The 21,321-nt window shown below is 46.9% G+C and overlaps 1 protein-coding gene across 1 annotated transcript in view; it reads right to left on the reverse strand.

Annotated features, from left to right (window-relative positions):
* LOC142297274 (putative cation-transporting ATPase 13A4) overlaps positions 1-21,321 on the reverse strand; it is a 143,461-nt gene that overhangs the window by 71,351 nt on the left and 50,789 nt on the right. The window contains exons 15-16 of the mRNA XM_075341528.1: positions 18,871-18,957; positions 15,918-16,074 (exon numbers count right to left, since the gene is read on the reverse strand). Coding sequence (XP_075197643.1) covers positions 15,918-16,074; positions 18,871-18,957 — 244 coding nt within the window. The remainder of the gene's footprint in view (positions 1-15,917; positions 16,075-18,870; positions 18,958-21,321) is intronic.

Here is a 21,321-nt window from a genome sequence, read left to right on the forward strand (position 1 = left end):
TGAAACAGATTGCCGGCACCATGTTGCTTTTACAGATCCCCTAAGGTACCTAAACAGAAGGAACCCCCCTCAAGTGACCCCATTTTGGAAACTAGACCCCTGAAGGCTTCTATCGAGGGGTATACTGAGCATTTTGGACCCACAGGTACTTCACAGATTTTGATAACGTTACTTTGTCATATTGAAAATTGTAATTTTTTTCTCAAAAATGTTGCTTTAGCATAAATTCTCTCTCTTTTTCAAGAGGTAATTCCAAAAATTTGACCCAAATGTTTGTTACCCACTTTTTTATGAGCGCGGTGATACCTCACATGTGGTCTGAAACCTTTGTTTGGACAAATGGGAGGGCTTGGAACGAAAGGAGCAATATTTGAATTTTGGAAAGGAAATTTGGCTGAAAAAGATTGCGGGCACCATGTTGCATTTGGAGGACCCCTAAGGTACGCAAACAGCAAAAAAACACCACAAGTGACCCGATTTTGGAAACTAGGCCTCTGAAGGAATTTATCTAGATGTTTGGTGAGTACCCTGAACCCCCAGGTGCTTCACAGAAGTTTATAATGTTGAGCCATGAAAATAAAAAAATAAAATTTTACCACCACAAAATTGTTACTTCAACCAGGTAGCTTTTTTTTCACAAGGGTAACAGGAAAAAAATCACCATGAAATGTATTCTGCAATTTCTCCTGAATTTGGTGATATCTTATATGTGGTGGAAATCAACTGTTTGGGCACACGGCAGGTCTTGGAAGGGAAGGAGTGCAATTTGACTGAACATTTAGCTGGAATAATTAGTGGACGCTATGTCGCATTTGGAAAGCCCCTAAAGAGCCTAAACAGTAGAGGCCCCCCACAAGTGACCCCATTCTGGAATCAAGACACCTCAAGGCTTTTATCTAGGTGTATATTGAGCATTTTGAATCCACGAATACTTCACAGAATTTGATAAGCTTAGGTTGCCATATTGAAAATTTTTATTTTTTTCACAAAAATGTTTCTTTAGCATCACATTTCTCACTTTTTCAAGAGGCAACAACAAAACGTGGACCCCACAGGTTGTTATCCAATTTCTTGTGAGCGCAGGGATACCCCATATGTGGCCAAAAACCTCTGTTTGGATATATGGGAGGGCTTGGAATGGAAGGAGCACCATTTGAATTTTGGAAAAGTTGAAATAAATTGCGCGCACCATGTCACATTAGCAGGGCCTCTTGGTTACCTATACATTAGAAACCCCCCACAAGTGACTCCATTTTGGAAACTGGACCCCTCAAGGATTTTATTCAGGAGTATAGTAAGCATTTTGAATCCACAGGTACTTCACAAAAATGTTGCTGTAGCAACAAATTTCTCACATTTAGGCTATGTGGCCATGATCCAGCGACACGGCGTCCAGTACACAGTGTCAGCCTTCCTACAGAGATGTGAGTGTTGTCCACGGGAGAACGCAGCTGCCCATGCCCACGATTTGGGTTCAGGCTGCTGTGGACTTTAGTTCTATGCTACCTGCAGAGAACACTCATCTCCGCAGCATAAATTGACATGCTGAGGCTCGGGAAGCTGCGCCACAGGTCGGTTTATGCTGCGGAGAAAAGAAGCACAGTGGGCACGGGATTTCTAAAAATCCTTCCACTGTGCTTCTACTGCACAACGCAGCGTTATGGACGCAGGGAAAACACTCTGCGCCCAAAACGCTGCAAACCCTGATTATGGGCACATAGCCTAAAATGCTACAATGGATGAATGGATAGATGTCAAACATATATTGTTTACTCAAGAAGTAGGAGGGCACCAAATCCTGGGATCACCCCTGGCACTGAAAGCTAATAATTAATAGAGAGAAAAGAAGTGCCAAAAAACTGAGGGATCACCATATACATAATTAATCAAAAATATTTTATTGTATATCAAGGAACATAAAAAGCACATTTGTGTCACACAACACCAAATGGTATCACAACAACCATAGACAAATTTTAAAAACATTTAAAAACATACAAAAAGGAAACCATGTGATTCCCTATATAAAGTGGACCAAGATTCTAACCAAGCTAGCTGGTATAATGAACAGATCAGAAGTTAGTTAAATTTTCAAAGCACATGGTGTTGCAGCATAGCAAAAAATGTGCTGTAGCACTTCACAAATAATTATACATATTGAACCCAGCAACAGCTTGTAATGCAGTCATAATATACCTTGATACTTAGACAATGCAGCCTAGTGCAGAAAAATTATAGAAATCCCAATATCTCAACTAGCATAACCCCAGGTTAAACCTGAGCACCACAATTCCCAGAGCTGCAGCCTGATAATCCCTAGCCCTGGGCTGAGAAAATGAGTGCAAAAAAAAAAAAATTCCTCCTCAAGGAGACAGATTTTGACTTGACTCGTGTGTCTATGCACCAAAGTTCAAAGGGTTAAAGCAGGATAATGTAAAGCACAAAGCTGTTTGAAGGTCCAGGGAATCACCTTACCCACCCAAGCTGTTGCTGGGTTCAATATGTATAATTATTTGTGAAGTGCTACAGCACATTTTTTGCTATGCTGCAACACCATGTGCTTTGAAAATTTAACTAACTTCTGATCTGTTCATTATGCCAGCTAGCTTGGTTAGAATCTTGGTCCACTTTATATAGGGAATCACATGGTTTCCTTTTTGTATGTTTTTAAATGTTTTTAAAATGTGTCTATGGTTGTTGTGATACCATTTGGTGTTGTGTGACACAAATGTGCTTTTTATGTTCCTTGATATACAATAAAATATTTTTGATTAATTATGTATATGGTGATCCCTCAGTTTTTTGGCACTTCTTTTCTCTCTATTAATTAATGTCAAACATATATAACGTCCCACCCCCCTGCATATTCTAAGCTGGCGCCCTTTAGTGCCTTTCATGTGGCACTAAAGGGTGCCTAGCCTTGTATTTAGCCCAAAAAGAAAAAAAAATAATTAAAATAAATGACGTGGGGTCCCCCCTATTTTTGATAGCCAGCTAGGGTAAAGCAGACAGCTGTAGCCTGCAAACCACAGCTGACAGCTTCACGTTGGCTGGTGATCAATTTGGAGGGCTTCCCCAAGCTGTTGTTTTTTTTTTAATTATTTATAAATAAATAATTAAAAAAAAACAAACAAACGTAGGGTCCCCCCAAATTAGATCACCAGTCAAGGTGAAGCTGACAGCTGGGGTCTGGTATTCTCAGGGTGGGAAGAGCCATGGTCATTGGACTCTTCCCAGCCTAAAAATAGCAGGCCGCAGTCGCCCCAGAAGTGGCGCATCAGATGCGCCAATCCTGGCGCTTCGCCCCAACTCAACCCGCGCCCTGGTGCGGTGGCTAACGGGGTAATAAATGGGGTTGATACCAGATGTGTAATGTCACCTGGCATCAAGCCCAGCAATTAGTTATGTCACAGCGTCTATTTGATACCAGACATAACTAATTGACAGTAATAATAAAAAAAATTGGCAACAAAAAAAAAATGTATTTGAAAAAACACTCCCCAAAAACATTCCCTCTTTGGCCAATTTATTGAAAAGAAAATAAAAAAAAATCAAGTCCCTGCTGTAATCCATTGTGAAAGTCCCGCGGCGATTCTGGACCTTCTAGAATATGGGGGGCACGTTCAGGGAATGTATCCCCCATTTTCTAGGAGTGCAGACCATCCATTTGAGGAGAGTGGGTGCAAAGAATTTGCACCCACCCTCCCCGGGTCACAGCTACAGACTCTGTGCAAGCAGCAGCAGCAGCCAGCGTCTGAGTCACAGACACAGGAAGCTGACAGCCGCGCTCTGCACGTGTGACCGGCGTGCACTGTGAAGGAGCCGGAGGAGGGGGCCGCGGGGGATCAGAGCTAACAGGTACGGGGGACACCGGGGAACACCGGGGTGGGGATAGGGGGTGACTTGGCAGGGCCTGGGGAGCAGGTTTCTGTCGTATGTGTCATAGCACATGCGACAGAAACCATAGGAAAGGGGGAAATGTGGCCGGCGCGCTGCTGTGCGCGCCGGTATGTGCAGCGCCATGTTAGATTTTCGGGAGGAAGGGGGGGTGGGGGGACACTTTAGCGACACCGGGGGACCCGAAAGGACCGGGGGAGGAGATTTATCTCCCATCTGACATGTTTGTTTATGCCAGATGGGAGATAAATGATTTTTTACCGGCGCGGTCATTTACTGTAACCTGATCATTGGTATACGGTGTATACCGGTCATCAGGTGAGCGGGGACCGGAAAAAACGGCCAGAATCATGATCTCCAGGGTCTCAGCTACCCCCGGCAGCTGAGACCCCGGAAATTTTCTGACTCTGGGGGGCGCTAGACCCTTTTTTCCAACCGCCATTAAAAAGCGGCAGATCGGAAGAAGTACCCTAATTTGTCGCCGTTAAAAGGCGTATCGGCGGTCGTTAAGGGGTTATTCATAATTGGTAAAAGTAAATATTAGGATTTTTTTGGAATTTATTAAACTTAAAGGGAACCTATTCATTTCCTCCCGGCAGCAGGCACTGCAAAGGTTCATAATGCTATTAGCCTGCAGATTAACCCCTTCAGCCCCCAGCCTGTTTTCACCTTAAAGACCGGGCCATTTTTTACATTTCTGACCAGTGTCACTTTGACAGGTTATAACTCTGGAACGCTTCAACGGATCCTGGCGATTCTGAGATTGTTTTTTCGTGACATATTGTACTTCATGTCAATGGTAAATTTAGGCCGATATTTTTTGCGTTTATGTGTGAAAAGTTTGGAAATTTGGCGAACATTTTGAAAATTTCGCAATTTTCAAATTTTGAAATTTTATGCCCATAAATCTGTGAGATATGTCACACAAAATAGTTACTATGTAACATTTCCCACTTGTCTACTTTACACCAGCGCAATTTCCGAAACAAAATTTTTTTCCGTTAGGAAGTTAGAAGGGTTCAAAGTTCATCAGCAATTTTTCATTTTTCCAACAAAATTTACAAAAAAAATTTTTTAGGTACCACATCACATTTGGAGTGACTTTGAGAGGCCTAGGTGACAGAAAATACCCAAAAGTGACCCCATTCTAAAATCTGCACCCCTCACACTGCTCAAAACTACATCCAAGAAGTTTATTAACCCTTTAGGAGCTTTACAGCAACCAAAGCAATGTGGAATGAAAAAATGAAAATTTTACTTTTTTACACAAAAATGTTACTTTAGCCATAAAATTTAGCATTTTCACAAGGGTATCAGGAAAAATGCACCATAAAATTAATTGTGCAATTTCTCCTGAGTACACCGATATCTCATATGTGGGGGAAATCAATTGTTTGGGCGCACGGCAAGGCTCGGAAGAGAAGGAGCATCATTTGAATTTTTGAAAGCAATATTGTCTGGAATAATTAGCAGATGTGATGTTGCGTTTGGAGACCCCCTGAGGTTCCTAAACAATGGAGCTCCCCCACAAGTGACCCCATTTTGCAAACTAGACCCCTCATGGAATTTATCTAGATGTTTATTGAGCACTTTGAACCTCTGGGGGCTTCACAAAAGTTAATAACTTTGAGCAATGAAAATAAAAAAAAATAAAATTACCACGAAATTGTTACTTCAACCAAGTAGCTTTTTTTCACAAGGGTATCAGGAAAAATTGCAACATAAAATGTATTGTGCATTTTCTCCTGAGCACACAGATACCTCATATGTGGTGGAAATCAAATGTTTGGGCGCACAGCAGGGCTCGGAAGGCAAGGTGTGACAATTGACTTTTCAAACGCAAAATTGTCTGGAATCGTTAGTGGATGCCATGTTGTGTTTGGAGACCCCTGAGGTGCCTAAACAATGGAGCTCCCCCACAAGGGACCCCATTTTGGAAACTAGACCCCTCATTGAATTTATCTAGATGTTTACTGAACACTTTGAACCCCTGGAGGCTTCACAAAAGTTAAGAACGTTCAGCCGTGAAAATATATATATTTTTTTTTTACCATGAAATTGTTATTTCAACCAGGTAGCTTTTTTTTTCCACAAGGGTATCAGGAAAAAAATGCACCATACAATGTATTGTGCAATTTCTCCTGAGTACACAGATACCTCATATGTGGTGGAAAGTAATTGTCTGGGAACACAGCGGGGCTCAGAAGAGAAGGAGCGCCATTTCACAGCAAAATTGGTTGGAATTATTAGCGTACGCCATGCTGCGTTTGGAGACCCCCTGAGGTGCCTAAACAATGGAGCTCCCCCACAAGTGACCTCATTTTGGAAACTAAACCCCCATGGCATAAATCTACATGGGTAATGAGCACTTTGAATCCTCACGTGCTTCATACATTGAGGCATAAAAACAAAAAAGTACTTTTTTTTTTCCACAAAATGTTATTTTAGGCTCCATTTTTTAATTTGTACAGGGGTAACAGGATAAAGTGGACCGCAAAATTTGTTGGGCAATTTGTTCTGAGTACGCTGATACCTCATATGTGGCAGAAAAACGCTGTTTGGGCGCACGGCAGAGCTCCAGAGGAAAGGAGCGTCATTTGACTTTTTAAATGGAAAATTAGCTGGAATCGTTAGCCGCACCATGTCGCGTTTGGAGATCCCCCTGATATGCCCAAACAGTGGAGCTCCCCCACATGTGACCCCATGTTGGAAACTAGACCCCCCCCATACAAAGAAATATTAGTTTGGCATAATAAAAAATACAGACGTCAGTAAAAAAAAAAAAATATATGCACCTGCAACTGACACTAAGGCAAGTGCCACACGTGAGAGCAATGCACAAATCTCGCATCGCATCACCCGACACAGCCGCACACTCCTGTCTGGAAGAGAGCGACCGTGCCGGATGTTGCGGTGTGAGACTCGAGCATCGCTCTCATGTGTGGCACTGGGCTGACACTTACAATATTCAGTAAAAAATACTGTAGTTGATGATTACTACAGTATAATTTTACTGGCCCTAAACTAAGTTTATTTGTATTTCTTTCTTAGTTTACAGAAAAAAAAATTAGGACGAACGCACGGATGTACTGCAAAAAGGGGGGGGACTAGGTGGGATGGAAAAAAGATGGATGGAGGATAGAAGAGGGCGCAACGGATGCAGGAGCGGCGGAGGATGGGTGAGGGGGCACGGCGGAGGATGGGTGAGGGGGCACGGCGGAGGATGGGAGGGCGTGGTGGATGGAGGAGCGGTGGAGGATGGGTGAGGGCACAACGGATGCAGGAGTGGCGGAGGAAGGGGGGGAGAGGGGAAGGGTGGAAGGGGAGTGAGAGGTGAGATTGGGGATAGCTACCTTACAGAATGGATCTAGGCAGCATGATTGCAGCAGATCCGGGAGGGGGGGGGGAGGGGGAAGAGGATTAAGGGGATGAGAGAGAGCAGGCAGCAGATCAGGGAGGGGGCAGAGGCTGATGGGGGAGTGAGGTGGCAGATGCAAGGGCGCAGAGGCTGATTGGGGAGTGAGGTGGCAGATGCAGGGGCGCAGAGGCTGATTGGGGAGTGAGGTGGCAGATGCAGGGGCGCAGAGGCTGATGGGGGAGTGAGGTGGCAGATGCAGGGGCGCAGAGGCTGATTGGGGAGTGAGGTGGCAGATGCAGGGGCGCAGAGGCTGATGGGGGAGTGAGGTGGCAGATGCAGGGGCGCAGAGGCTGATGGGGGAGTGAGGTGGCTGATGCAGGGGCGCAGCGGCAGATGGGGAGAGAACTGTGGCTGATTGGGAGAGTGCAGCGGCAGATGGGGAGAGTGCGGCGGCAGATGCAGGGGCGGTGGAGCAGCTGATGGGGAGAGTGCGGCGGCTAATGCAGGGGCGGTGGAGCGGCTGATGGGGAGAGTGCGGCTGCTGATGGGGAGAGTGTGGCGGCTTATGCAGGGGCGGTGGAGCGGCTGATGGGGAGAGTGTGGCGGCTGATGCAGGGGCGGTGGAGCGGCTGATGGGGAGAGTGGAGCGGCAGATGCTGGGGCGGTGGAGCGGCAGATGCTGGGGCGGTGGAGCGGCAGATGCGGCGAGAGCAGTGACTGATGGGGAGAGGGGAGCGGCAGATGCTGGGGCGGTGGAGCAGCAGATGGGGCGAGAGCAGTGACTGATGGGGAGAGGGGAGCGGCAGATGCTGGGGCGGTGGAGCAGCAGATGGGGCGAGAGCAGTGACTGATGGGGAGAGGAGAGCGGCAGATGCTGGGCGGTGGAGCAGCAGATGGGGCGAGAGCAGTGACTGATGGGGAGAGGGGTGCGGCAGATGCTGGGGCGGTGGAGCAGCAGATGGGGCGAGAGCAGTGACTGATGGGGAGAGGGGAGCGGCATATGCTGGGCGGTGGAGCAGCAGATGGGGCGAGAGCAGTGACTGATGGGGAGAGGGGAGCGGCAGATGCTGGGGCGGTGGAGCAGCAGATGGGGCGAGAGCAGTGACTGATGGGGAGAGGGGAGCGGCAGATGCTGGGCGGTGGAGCAGCAGATGGGGCGAGAGCAGTGACTGATGGGGAGAGGGGAGCGGCAGATGTTGGGCGGTGGAGCAGCAGATGGGACGAGAGCAGTGACTGATGGGGAGAGGGGAGCGGCAGATGCTGGGCGGTGGAGCAGCAGATGGGGCGAGAGCAGTGACTGATGGGGAGAGGCGAGCGGCAGATGCTGGGGCGGTGGAGCAGCAGATGGGGCGAGAGCAGTGACTGATGGGGAGAGGGGAGCGGCAGATGCTGGGGCGGTGGAGCAGCAGATGGGGCGAGAGCAGTGACTGATGGGGAGAGGGGAGCGGCAGATGCTGGGGCGGTGGAGCAGCAGATGGGGCGAGGGCAGTGACTGATGGGGAGAGGGGAGCGGCAGATGCTGGGGTGGGGGAGCGGCTGATGGGGAGAGTGCAGCGGCCGCCGTGACGCTCTCCTCCCGCTGCGCCACCCCCTGCATCTGACGCCGCTTGCTCTTACTGCTGAGTAGCGGCGTCACATGCAGGGGGAGAGTAGCGGCGTCAGATGCAGGGGCGCAGTGGGAGAGCAGGGGCGAAGCATATGGAGCAGGGCAGCGGTGGATCGGGGGCTGTGACTCACAGATGGGCGCCCGCAGGGATCGCTCTCCTCAGATTCCACGGAGGGAGAAGCTAAGGAGAGCGATCTCCTACAGCGAGCTCACCCGGTTCCAGAGGCACGGTGCTGCTTGGAGAAATCGGTCACAAGGCCGATCTCTCCAATCAGAGCTGGGGGCGGGTGCAGTAAAGCTCACTGAGCTCCAGCCAATGTCCAGTGCTGCAGCTGCACTGACATAGCTGGATTTCAATGCTTCAGCCATTTTCAATGGCTGAAACATAACACTGGCTGTGATTGGCTGACGAACGCCGTTCAGCCAATCACAGCCTCCGTAGGTCCAGGAAGGAGACACCACCCCTCCTGAGGTCAGGTACACGTCCTCTCCTTCCCGAATCTACAGTTTTTTAAAACCGATCGCGGTGCCCGGTGCTCCGGGGCCGCGATTTCGCCATGACGGATCTAGCCGTCATGGGTCTTTAAGTACCAGGGCACCATGACGGCTAGATCCGTCAAAGGTCGTGAAGGGGTTAAACCCATATCTGCAGGCTAATAGCATTTTTTCTATATGTCAGGTTCCCTTTAAAGTTACAAATGAGAAAAAAAAGATAGATATTCAGCTGAGTTTTCAAAGTAAGATGTGTGTGTACATAAGGAATAACCTATTTCTAACCATTATATCTATTTATTTTTGCTTATATAGAGCCAATGTATTCCACAGGGCTTTACAGTCATAGTAATCACTGTCTCCATTAAATGATTCATTGGTCTCAGTGAGAGAAACAAAATTATAATCTTGTAGTTGTGATACCTTTCAATGGCTAACTAAAATAAAATAAATGATGTTACAGAGAAAGCTTTCGAGACTTCTCAGGTCTCTTCATCAGGCATGGTATGACAAAATATCCGAAGAAACACAAATATATACACAAACAGGGCAGAGGGATGGTATAACAAAAGAGCATTTGAATAAACAAACACTGTGCTTAGAGAGTGAATCCTTAATTAGCTTTGATTAGTGGTGTAAAAGTTGTATTGTCTCAATATCCATGTAGGATCAGAGGTCTGCTGCCCTCATCATCTCTGGAGCAGACCTCTCAGATTTTGTAGTGGTTCATAAATCCTCCTGACAGGTCCTATGTGGACAGAATCAAGCATGGTAATGAATTTGTATTTCCAGACCCTTCGATGATTCTGTGATCTAAAGTTGCCTTTTAATATGAAAACTTTCACGTGGTTTATGTTGTGTCCTCGAGCTCAGAAATGTTTGGCAACAGGTAAACGTGGCCAAACATTTCAACATTTCTGTACTCCAGGACACAACGTAAACCACATGAAAGTTGTCATATTAAAAGGCAACTTCAGATCACAGACCCATAGAAGGGTCTAGGAATACAAATTCATTACAATGTTTGATTCTATCCAAAAGAAGGCCTGCAAACAGTTTGCGAAAGACAAGCAGACAAAGGACATGGATTACTAGAACCATGTCCTGTGGTCTGATGAGACCAGGATAAATTTATTTAGTTCAGTTGGTGTCAAGCGTGTGTGGTGGCAACCAGGTAAGGAGTACAAAGACAAGTGTGTCTTGCCCACAGTAAAGCATGGTGATAATAGTGTCATGGTTTAAGGCTGCATGAGTGCTGCCGACTCTGGGGAGCTATAGTTCATTGAGAGAACCATGAATACCAAAATTTACTGTGACATATTGAAGCTGAGCATGATCCCCTCCCTTTGGAAACTGGGCTGAAGGGCGGTATTCCAACAGGAATGCAACCCAAAACACACCTGCAAGACGACCATTGCCTTGCTAAAGAAACTAAGGATAAAAGGGCTGGATTGGCCAAGCATATGTCCAAATCTGAACCTATTGAGCAACTGTGGGGCATCCTCAAACAGAAGGTGGAGGGTGCAAGATCTTTAAAAATCACCAGCGCCGTGATGTCATCATGGAGAAGTGGAATGGGAGTCCAGTGGCTTCTTTGAAACTCCAGTGAACTCGATGCCCAAGAGAGTTAAGGCGGTGCTTGAAAATAATGGTGGCTGCACAAAATATTGACATTCTGGGCACAATTTGGCCATTTTTACTTAGGGGTGTATCACTTTTTACTTAGGGGTGTATCACTTTTGTTGCCAGCCATTAATGACTGTGTGGCGCACTGGACTAGCCAGGTCGTCACAGGGACTACAACACAACACCCCCACCCCGAGATAGGCACATCAGTCAGACACAAATCCTTGTTCCCCCCCTCCAGGGGCTGATGTCCACACCAGGTGGGGTGGAGCCAGGCGGTTCGCCCCACCCACTGAGGAGTTCACAGTCCTGGAGGCGGGAAAGGAAGGGAGTTCAGCTCGGGCAGAGCTCGAGTGCAGTTAGGGAAGTGGTAGTAGAGGAGCAAACTGACTGTGTCCGGGTACGTGGCCCGGGAACCGAGAGCAAGGTTGGCAGACGGTGGTGGCCATCTGCAGGAGAGGCAGATCAACGCGGAACCGTAGGACCGGGGACGGGCGGTGGCCCGCCGGTACCGAACCGGGGAGCGAAGTGAAGCCAGCACAAACCGGCAGGGCCTGCGGACCCCGACCAGGCTTGGAGTCACCGTTAAACAGGTCAAATCCGTTAGTGACCAGAACCCCAGTGGTTTCCTAACAGCCAAGATCCGATTAAAGGCAACCATCCAACCAGCAAAAGGGAAATACAGCTACCGCCACAGCTAGGGTTCCCAGGGCCAGAGCCTGCGGGCAAAAGGGCTCCTCCAGCACATATATATGCTGGGGAGCGGGTTACCGGTGGGAAGCCATCAGGACCGAACATACACAAAAGGTGCAGGGAAAGGCAGCCACCACCACCCGTCCGGGAGAAACCACAGCAGCCGGCTGCGGGACCCATCCATCCAGCCGTTTGTTTTACCAGAGACTTTGCATCCATTTGTGTCTGAGTGAGTACTACCGTGCCATCTGGCACCGTGCTGCGCAGTCCAGGCGACCCTGCACCTTGCCAACCCTGCCTCCCCGTCACCTCACCGGGCCCCGGGACCACCAACCTCCTACCCACGGAGGGGAGAGAAACATCCCAGATGCTCCCTGCCATCGCTCCCGGGATCCCCGTCAATAGCAGCGGTGGTGCCCAACCTCACCACAACCCGTGGGTGGCGTCACGGACCAAATCCCCAAACTGAACTACCCCCCCTTTTCACTCACGGGCGAGGAGCGCCGCTCGAGTCCCCGGATCCGGCCCACCGCTCGAGCCACTGAGCAGCAGCAGCAGCGCCGGACCCGAGCGTGGTGAGCGCAACGCCCCGCCGCCCGCGACAAACTTGGCGTCACGAACAGGATCTTACCATTCTACCGGCTGGTAGAAGTGCGCCTTGAGTCCCGCCGGCGGTGTCCGGCCGAAAAATTTCAGAATCCGCCATCTTGGGCGCGAAGATTTTCCCGCTCGAGCGTCTTCTCGACCATTGGAGGAGCGAAAGCCGAAGCCCCACCCCTGAAGAGGAGGTGCCGGAGAAAAGACCAAGGGGGTGACGGATGGAGAGATGGCGGCGTCTTCGGGCTGGAGAGTGGGAGCGCCTGCCACCGGTGCGTCCAAGCTCTGGAGGGGCAGAGGAGGAGTAGCCTTTGAAGACTGCAGCCCGGGTGAGCTCCCCGCCGGGACCGCTGCGTGGCTGGAACGGGAGCTGGGCCGGTTCTGCTTGAAGGTGAGGGCACAGAGCTTGCAGCAGCTGCTGGATTAGAAGGCGGAGGTGCGCAGAATGGTCACCGTGGTGTGGGCCCGTGAGCAAGGGGCCGCGGCGGCCGTGCTGCATCGTCATCAGGCCACCCAAATTCCTGAACCAGCCTTGATTGAGTGGGAGCCAGGAGCCGGGGGCCGGTACCGCAGCAGGAGGTCCCGAGAGAGTGCAGCTGATGGAGGAGGAGATCCCGAGCACGCTGCCCCCACCACCGTTTCCACCGGCGATCAGCGGTTCTGGACTGCACTGCCTATGGAAGGAGAACCCGATGTACCATCCGGTCCCCGATTGGGCCGACCCCCCGTGGTGGTAGCCGCCCTAAAGTCAGCGGTCCCTCCGTTGCACCGTTGTCCCCGTTGGGACCACCAATACCATTAACCTGTTGAATGAAAAGTAATCAACCGAAGTTTTACCTGATTGTCGACTGTGATTGATTCGGCCGTTGCCGGCAAGTAGTCCCCGTAGGGACCCTTTGTACCGTTGCATAAGAAACTGCTTATGGACATGCCTGAGAACTAGCAGGGCACCCACAAACTAGTGGAAATGTAAATATGTTGGGCATAATTCCGTTGCTGCCTCCGGAGAGGCTGATTTGGAGGATGGGCCTGGAGGAAAGTGTTGGCCCAGGCCCGCCACTACCGCAACCGGTGGCGATCCTCCGGGGGTCAGGGGTCCCCCATGAACGTGAGGTCCCCTGAAGTGACAGTAGGGTACGAGACACCGTACCCATTCCCGCTCGGGCAGCCTGGATCTGGACTGGGGTCAAGGGGTGCTGCCCACTTCTTAGGGGCAGCATCAGGGCCAGGTTGTTTGGGTAGGAGAGCGGAAGCCGACCGTTATTAATAAAAATGTGTTTGTAACGTTGAAGTACCGTGCCTCCGGCTAAGGGAAGATTCATAAATATGCTTTTGTTGAATGTTTTCATATGTTTTCTACCTTTTACAGTTGAAAAATAAAACGGGTGATGGATGGGCAGCCCGCGGACGGTCTGCATTTAACCAAGGGGGAATGTGGTGCCCTGGACTAGCCAGGTCGTCACAAAGACTACAACACGACACCCCCACCCCGAGATAGGCACATCAGTCAGACACAAATCCTTGTTGCCCCCCCTCCAGGGGCTGATGTCCACACCAGGTGGGGTGGAGCCAGGCGGTTGGCCCCACCCACTGAGGAGTTCATAGTCCTGGAGGTGGGAAAGGAAGGGAGTTCAGCTCGGGCAGAGCTCGAGTGCAGTTAGGGAAGTGGTAGTAGAGGAGCAAACTGACTGTGTCCGGGTACGTGGCCCGGGCACCGAGAGCAAGGTTGGCAGACGGTGGTGGCCATCTGCAGGAGAGGCAGATCAACGCGGAACCGTAGGACCGGGGACGAGCGGTGGTCCGCAGGTACCGAACCGGGGAGCGAAGTGAAGCCAGCACAAACCGGCAGGGCCTGCGGACCCCGACCAGGCTTGTAGTCGCCGTTAAACAGGTCAAATCCGTTAGTGACCAGAACCCCAGGGGTTTCCTAACAGCCAAGACCCGATTGAAGGCAACCGTCCAACCAGCAAAAGGGAAATACAGCTACCGCCACAGCTAGGGTTCCCAGGGCCAGAGCCTGCGGGCAAAAGGGCTCTTGTGGCACATATACATGCTGGGGAGCTGCACCTTGCCAACCCTGCCTCCCCGTCACCTCACCGGGCCTCGGGACCACCAACCCCCTACCCACGGAGGGAAGAGAAACATCCCAGCTGCTCCCTGCCATCGCTCCTGGGATCCCCGTCAATAGCAGCGGTGGTGCCCAACCTCACCACAACCTGTGGGTGGCGTCACGGACCAAATCCCGAAACCGAACTACCCCCCCTTTTCACTCACGGGCGAGGAGTGCCGCTCGAGTCCCCGGATCCGGCCCACCGCTCGAGCCACCGAGCAGCAGCAGCAGCGCCGGACCCGAGCGTGGTGAGCGCAGTGCCCCGCCGCCCGCGACAACTGTGTATTGATAAATTTAGAGGACACCAAATTTACACTGTTATACAAGCTGTACACTGAGTACTTTACATTGTATCATAGTGTCAGATCTTCAGTGCTGTCCCTTTAAAAGTTATAATAAAATGTTTACAAAAATATAATGGGGTGTACTCTCTTTTGTAATATACTTTATATACTTAAAAAATAGTAGTAATCTTCAAAACACTCACCACCCATTTCAGGATAGTGGCATTCCCTGCTTATTCTTAGCCCTGGCTACTATCTAAATCACAACTCCAAAAAGTAGGAAATTGGGTTTAACGCTGGGAAAATTAAAACTCCTATTTTACTAGTATCACATTTTTCCTTGGGTTTAAAGGGAATCGTTCGCCAGGTTTTTTACTAGGTAATCTGAGAGCAGCATGATGTAAGGCCTGAGACCCTGATTCCATTGATATGTCACTTACTAGGCTTCATGCTCTCATTTTGATACTACTACTGTTTTCTCTGCTGCACGCCTAACTTTGCTCAGAAAGCTGAACCCTGTATATCCCCACCCATATCACTGACTGGTAGCTCTCTGTGTACAATGTACATTGTAGAAAGCTGATAATTAGTGAAGAAGGTGGGGTTACACAGAGCAATAGGCTAGGAAGCATGAGACACCAAGTCCTGTAGTGATAATCTCCAACTGATAAAGCACTGATTTTGTTGAAACAGCCGAATAATGACACATCCCTGGAATCAGGCTCTCTGCCCTTATAATATGCTGCTTTTAGATTACATAGCAAAAACTGGCTGACAGATTCCCTTTACATTTAAAAGGGAAATCATGTAACTTTTATTAAATTCTATATAGTTTGTTTTTTTCCATAAAAATAGATTTTTTTCATTGTTTTTTATTCTTTGATTTTATCATGTGTTAAATGGGTGGGGTCCATGATGCAGTTGTAATTAGACACCCCCGGTATTTTAGTGCATCTCTTGTGATGGTTAGTTGCTAAGAACAGTAAAGATAAAGCTCAAAACATGTAAGCATAAGCAGTAACATGCAACTCTGGATTTAAAAAATGTGTTAATAATAAAATAGCTTGTTCCTAATGCTAGTTTCAACTTTTTGCTTTTTGCAGTAGTGTATACACTTAACTGCTACACAAGCCAATTGCCAAATATAAATATAAAAACAATTGCAAGCCAAATCTCTTATTTGTAAAAGTACATTCACTGAAATAAAAATGTGTTTAAAGATGTAAATAGTTTTAATTGTTCTTGTAACAATACCTGTGTCTGGTGTACAAAACTGTTCTACCATTTCTGGAGCTCCTTTCATAAAAATGAAAAATTCATCTTTTCCCATGATCTCAGCAATGACTGACATGCGCTGTAGACTCGATGAGAACGGAAACTGGTGCAGGATGGCTATACCTTCCACTGGAACCTGATCGAAGAGGACTAGTTTTAATACAAAATATATTATTCTTATATTGGATAAGGTTTTCACACCTTTGCTCCATCAAGTTCATATTGACACACATAGAATAGTATTGTCTGTTGTGCAGTAATTTGTCAATGTTAGAAAACAAATGCATCAAGACATGAGACAATCCGGACACTTTGTACATTCCAAAATCAGATTGCAGATTACAGAATTCAATATTATCTGTCATTTTGTTAAACTAACACCAGAGTAGAACTTTGCAGCACATTTATTATATTCAGTGTGCTTCGATTCCAGTACAAAATTCTTTACTTATTTATGAAAAGTCCAAAAGAGTGAATGGAGTTCACTCTTAGGGGTACTTTGCACACTACGACATCGCAAGCCAATGCTGCGATGCCGAGCGCGATAGTCCCCGCCCCCGTCGCAGCGGCAATATCATTGTGATAGCTGCCGTAGCGAATATTATCGCTACAGCTGCTTAACATGAACTCACCTGTCATGCGATGTCGCTCTGTCCGGCGAACCGCCTCCTTATTAAGGGGGCGGGTCGTGCGGCATCACTGCGACATCACACGGCAGGCGGCCAATAGAAGCGGAGGGGCGGAGATGAGCGGGATGTAAACATCCCGCCCACCTCCTTCCTTCCGCATTGCAGCCGGTACGCAGGTAGGAGATGTTCCTCGCTCCTACAACTTCACACACAGCGATGTGTGCTGCCGCAGGAGCGAGGAACAACATCGGACCATCGCATCAGCGTAATTATGGAATTCGCCGACGCTACACCGATGATACGATTACGACGATTTTGCGCTCATTTATCGTATCATCTAGGATTTACACACTACGATGTCGAGAGCGACGCAGGAAGTGCGTCACTTTCAACATGACCTCACCGACATCGCACCTGTGCAAAGGCTATGTGCACACGTTGCGTTCAGTTACTTGCAGTTCTAACTGCATCCACTGGCAGAAATTGTCTGTCAAATTTTGTTTTGACCACAAAAACGCTATAAATACACTTGCGTTTTTACTGCGTTTTACATGCTTTTTTACTGCCTAAAGTCAGATTCGTTTTGAATACAAATACACTGCTAAATAAAGTTTAAACATTCAAACACTATAAAAAAAAGCAAAAAAATGATAACAAATATCATGATTAAAATCATACATAAAATTGCTTATTTTATTAAAATGTTAACTGTGAGCTAATATTTATGGATAAAATTACATTTATTTATTGATTTTCATAAATGTATTTGTCGGACTATGTGTGTATGTAAAGGGACCTATCATGCCATTAATATTTTGTCAAAAACGCATGCATTTAATTGGTCCGAAAAGCGTGTTTTCTGCATCAAAAAAGCATGTAAAATGCTAGATTTTTGAAGTAGATTGCGTTTTGCAACTTCTCATTGACTCCAATGTTAGCAAAACGCTGCCAAAATAGGAAAAACAATTGACATGCTGCTTCTTTATACGCTGATATTTTGCCAAATTTTCTGCATCTAAAACGCTGCGTTTTTAACAGCAAAGTGCGCACAACAAATCCCTATTTCCCATAGACTGCTTGAAAATCAAAACGCATGCATTTTGGCATTAAAACGCTGCAGTTGGAAACGCAGGTAAAAATGCAGAGTGCGCACATAGCCTAAAAGATGGTTTCACAGGGAAGAGGAATCAGATAAAAAGAGGCGTTTATTAAAACATGAAAAGTGCGACAAATATTAGTCTCAAAAAAGATCACCAAGAGATTGTGTAAATTTACACACGTGTCTAAATATGCACTATATACAGTATATCATCCAGTATGAGCCTTTATAATGAATGTGATGTATTTTATGACTGATCTTAACTTGTTCTATAAGTATTGGAATTAATCTGCCTCGTTATTTCAGTAAATAAATAATAATTAATTTGTGGATACTTTAGGTTAAAGGGAACCTGTCAGCAGATTTAGAGCCTATAAGCTGCGGCCACCACCAGTAGGCTCTTATATACAGCATTCTAACATGCTGTATGTAACAGCTCAGGCCGCTGTGTACAACATAAAAAACACTTTATAATACTTACCTAACAGTCGCGCTGTGGTGGAGTTGAGTCAGATGGGTGTCTCTGTTCTCCGGTGCCGGCGCCTCCTCTTTTGGCCATCTTTGTCTTCCTTCTTCTGTAGCCGGGGTGCATGACGTGTCTATGTCATCAACACTCGCCGTCATTGAGATCCTGCACAGGCGGATCAAAGTATTGTAGTGCGCCTGCGCGGTACCGGCAAGAGTGTTTGATGTAGGATGCATCATACACACAGGCCTCAGAAGGAGGACGAAGATGGCCGAAAGAGGCGGCGCCGTTCACCGGACAACGGAGATGCCTATACAACGGAGGCCCAACTCCAACACAGCATGACCGTTAGGTGAGTTTTATAAAGTGTTTTTTATGTTCTACACAGCGGCCTGTGCTCTTATATACAGCATGTTAGAATGCTGTATATAAGAGCCCGGTGGTGGTGGCTGCAGCTTATAGGCCCCAAATCTGCTGACAGGTTCCCTTTAATCAACAGAGCACAAAATTATGAATTAGAATTGATTACCATATATCATACTACTTTAAATACATATGCTAAAGCGTTATTCAACTCCAGTCTTCAGGAAACACCAATAGATCATATTCCCCAGGTGAAAATTCCATCACCTGTACAATACTAGGAAACTCTGGAAAATATTATCTGTTAGTAGCCCTTGAGGACTAGAGTTGGGGAACACTGCACTAGAGGAAATTGTTTGAACTCGGAGAATTTACCTGTTCAGAATCTAATCCAGGTTTAACAATTTTATATTGCTGCAAGTCCTCATCTTCTTTGGTTTCCATGTCAGTATCTTGTAAAATCTAAAATTATAAATTAGTAACAATGATCACCTATTACTCATATATGACATTATATGTACTCCATGCAGCAGTGTGATTCAGCCGCCTCTCTTCAGTATGGGGTAATGGCTCCTGTGAAGATCTAGTGTACTCCATGCCCAAGAAAATTGAGGCAGTGCTTGAAAATAATGGTGGCCACACAAAATATTGACACTTTGGGCACAATTTGGCCATTTTCACTTAGGGGTGTACACACTTTTTTACCAGCAGTTTTTACATTAACCCCTTCACGACCGGCCGATTTTTCGCTTTGCGGGGGGTTTTTTTCGCCATTCTTCTTCCGAGACATGTAACTTTTTTATTTTTCAGTCAATATGGTCTTGTGAGGGATCATTTCTTGTGGAACGAGCTGTACTTTTAAATGAGACTATAAGTTTTACTATATAGTGTACTGGAAAATGGCAAAAAATTTCAAATGCGGAAAAATTGCAAAAAAAGTGCAATAGCACTATTGTTTTTGAGATATTTTATCCACTGTGTTCACTATATGGTAAAACTGATGTGTCAGTATGATACCTGAGGTTGGTGCGAGTTCATAGACAGCAAACATGTATAGGTTTACTTTTATGTATGGGGTTAAAAAAAAATCAGAAGTTTGTACGAAAAAAGTGGCGCACGTTTTATGCCATATTCCGTGACCCTTAGCGGTCTTATTTTTTGGTATCTATGGCTCATTGATGGCTTATTTTTTGTGTCTTAAGCAGACATTTTTACTGATACTACTTTTGATAGTATCTATGCTATGTTTTGATCGCCTGTTATTGCATTTAGCGCAAAATGTGTGGCAACCAAAAAACGTAATTTTGGCGTTTGGATTTTTTTGCTGCCACGCCGTTTACCGATCAGATTAATTGATTTTATATTTTTATAGATCAGGCATTTCTGAACGCGGCGATACCAAATATATGTATATTTTTTAATTTTTTAACCCTTTAATATTCAATGGGGCGAAAGGGGGGTGATTTGAACTTTTAGGTTTTTTTAAAATTTTTAAAACTTTTTTTTAATTATTTTACTAGTCCCCCTAGGGGACTATATGGATCAGCAATCTGATCGCTCTGCCATATATGCTGAAAACAACTACACAGCTGTGAATAGCAGATATGCTCATTTCATGTTTCAACCACCTCTGGGCCAGGTGAAACTGAAAGTGAGTCATGTGAGTTACAGGAGTCATCACAGGACCCTGTGCTACCATGACAACCACCGGAAGTCACATGATCACGTTACGTGATTTCCGGTATCAGCAGGTAAGTAAATGTTTACCGTGTATGCCATTATAATGGCGCTGTCACATATTGACAGCGTCATTTAAGGGGTTACACGGCACGAGCAGATAACAATTCTGCTCATGCCTGACAGGCACACATCTCAGCTGTGAAAATCAGCTGAGATGTGCGCCAATCGCAACAAGCTGCTGGCAGTAACACTATGACCGCTAGGACGTAATATTACTGCAAGCTGTCGTTAAGGGGTTAATGGCTGTGTGTTGAGCTATTTAGAAGGCACTTACACTGTTATACAAGTTGCACACTGACTACTTTACATAGTATCAGAGTGTCATATCTTCAGTGTTGCCTCATGTAAAGATATAATATAATATTTACAAAAATGTGATATGCTATATCATCGTGCACTTGGTTTGCAAATTGAATTGTTTCATGAACTTTAAATAAAGCATTTTTAAATGTAAAAGCAGAAATTTTGAACAACAGTTTAAAAAAATAGATAACATGTTCTCACATGATAAGGATATTATTAATATTTAATTATAGAGCACTATTGATTCCATGGTGTTGTATATGAGAAGGGGTCATTGAATCTTCACACCGCATTCAAGTATGCAAACTAATACAGGGAAACCCCACGTCATTCACGGACTAGGTGATGTCCGGCGCACCATGAAACAAGCAACAAACAAGAGATACATCAGGGACACTTCAACAATGGTGGCCCTACTGTGACGCCCTGGGCAAGCCAGGGGTCACAGGTCACAACATCACACGCACCCCACATTCCCGGCAGGTACACCTAGGCTAACCTAAAATCCTTGTTGCCTTCCTCCAGGGGCTGATGTCCACACCAGGGGATGGGCCAGGCAGTTGGCTCCGCCCACCGAGGAGTTCACAGCCCTGGAGGCGGGAAAACCAGGCAGTGAAGCTAGGGGAGTGAAATAGAAGGAAGTGGTAAAGGAGGACAGTAAGAGTGGCGACAGAAAAGGAACAGTTAAGATAGCCTGAAGTTGGTCCGGGTATGTGCCCCGGACTGAGACAGCAAGGTCAGCAGACGGCGGTGATAGTCTGCAGGGGGACTGCTTGGAGGTTG

The sequence above is a fragment of the Anomaloglossus baeobatrachus genome, chromosome 3 (assembly GCF_048569485.1).
Source record: "Anomaloglossus baeobatrachus isolate aAnoBae1 chromosome 3, aAnoBae1.hap1, whole genome shotgun sequence".
In the NCBI taxonomy this organism is placed as follows: Eukaryota; Metazoa; Chordata; class Amphibia; order Anura; family Aromobatidae; genus Anomaloglossus; species Anomaloglossus baeobatrachus.